We start from the raw sequence: 1,764 nt of genomic DNA on the forward strand, positions 1-1,764 counted from the left end.
GCCCCAACCGCTGGTGGCGCGCCCCCAACCGCTGGTGGCGGTGGTGGCGCCCCCAACCGCCGGTGGCGGCCCCCCAACCGCCGGTGGCGGCCCCCCAACCGCCGGTGGCGGCCCCCCAACCGCCGGTGGCGGCCCCCCAACCGCCGGTGGCGGCCCCCCAACCGCCCGGTGGCGTCGGTGGCGGCCCCAACCGCTGGTGGCGGCCCCCAACCGGTGGTCGCGCCCTCAACGCGGTGGCGCCCCAACCGCCGGTGGCGCCCCCAACCGCTGTCCGTGGCCAGCGCCAGGCACAAGTCCTGCTGATGTTCCGCCATGGTCTGGCCCAGGGCCAGCGAACTTCCAGCTGCCCCCAACCGCTGTCCTCTCGCCAGTGCCAGGCACAAGTCCAGCCGATGTTCCGCTTCCTGGCTTTATGATTCCAGGGCCAGCGAACTTCCAGCTGCCCCCCAACCGCTGTCCGGTCGCCAGCGCCAGGCACAAGTCCAGCCGATGTTCCTTCCATTCAAGTGCCAGCGAACTTCCAGCGGCCACCCAACCGCTGTCCGTTCGTCAGTGTCGCACAAGTCCAGCTGATGTTCCTCTTCCAGGTATGGCTTCCATTCCATTGCCAACATGAGGCACAAGTCTGGCGATATTTCCCTACCAGGTCCGGTTACCATTCCAGGGCTAGCGCACTTCTAACATGAAGTGGCATTTCACCAGTTCACGATTATCCTCAAGAGTTGGTGTCTTAGGAAAACCCGTCTCCGAATTCCTTTGATGAACTTGGAAAAAGTAGAGCAATGTCGGCCCCATAGTAATGACCTTTCGGAAGAGTAAGGCTAGCATCAGTCTTTATCTTCTGCCAGTAGGTCTCTTCAGGATGTACTCGTAAGCCAAATTGTAACCACTCTTGCTCCCTCCACAGGTCCTTCTCGTCCCAGCGGAGTGTCTGGATTTCCTCCGTGGATCTTCTCTTTTGACCTTTCTCCTGCCTTTCCACACTTCAGCCTTCCTTTGGCGCTTTCTCCTCTTCTTTTCCTCCTTGCGAGCTTTTCGTGCCTCCCTTCTCCACTTTCGATCAGCCTTCCTTAACTCCTTATCCAACCGCCTCATAGTCTCGAGTTCTATTTGTCTCCATTCTACCTGAGCCCTCCATTCCTCCTCAGCTAATGTTATTAGAGTCCTGATCAGTTCTCGTTGTATCCTCGCTTCTTCAGCAATTCTTCCAGCCTCCTCTCCCCGCGTTCTCTCCTCACACTCCCGTCTTAGAGTTCTCAATACCTCCTTTCGGAAGGCCCTCCTTATCTCCCGTCGTATCCTCTCTCCTTCATTTCTTCTTTGAAGCATCCTCTCGAGTTCTCTCCGCTCTCTCTCCTCTCGCTTCCGATTTAGGGATCTCATTGCCTCCTTTCCAAAGGCTCCCAGAGCCTGCCTCTCCCTAAATGTCTTCCTTATCACCTCCTTGAGCATCTCATCTGTATCCTCCATAAGTTCTTCCCGATCAAGTCCTTCCTGTGCAGGGTCGTGTTGAGCCTCCTCTTTAAACTTTTTGTTTTTCACCTTCTTCCAAAACCGTATTCTGTTCCCCCTCTTTACCATTATAATCTCTGCTTCTTCTTCTTCGTCTGACTCTTCTTTTTTCGTACTTCTCTTAGTGTTTTCTGGCTGAGTATCACCATCGCCAAATTTTTTCGAATTTTGTTCATCGTCTAGTTTTGTCTTTGAATCGCTTTTCCGCTTCACATCTTCTTCGAGCCTTAGTTTTTCTTCCTTCAGCTTGTT

At 55.1% G+C, this 1,764-nt stretch overlaps 1 protein-coding gene across 1 annotated transcript in view; it reads right to left on the reverse strand.

The window, feature by feature from the left end:
- Positions 1 to 834: 834 nt before the first annotated feature.
- LOC136830120 (trichohyalin-like) overlaps positions 835 to 1,764 on the reverse strand; it is a 1,677-nt gene continuing 747 nt past the window's right edge. The window contains exon 1 of the mRNA XM_067089311.1: positions 835 to 1,764. This exon is cut by the window's right edge and continues 747 nt beyond it. Coding sequence (XP_066945412.1) covers positions 835 to 1,764 — 930 coding nt within the window.

Source organism: Macrobrachium rosenbergii, chromosome 46, assembly GCF_040412425.1.
Source record: "Macrobrachium rosenbergii isolate ZJJX-2024 chromosome 46, ASM4041242v1, whole genome shotgun sequence".
NCBI lineage: Eukaryota > Metazoa > Arthropoda > Malacostraca > Decapoda > Palaemonidae > Macrobrachium > Macrobrachium rosenbergii.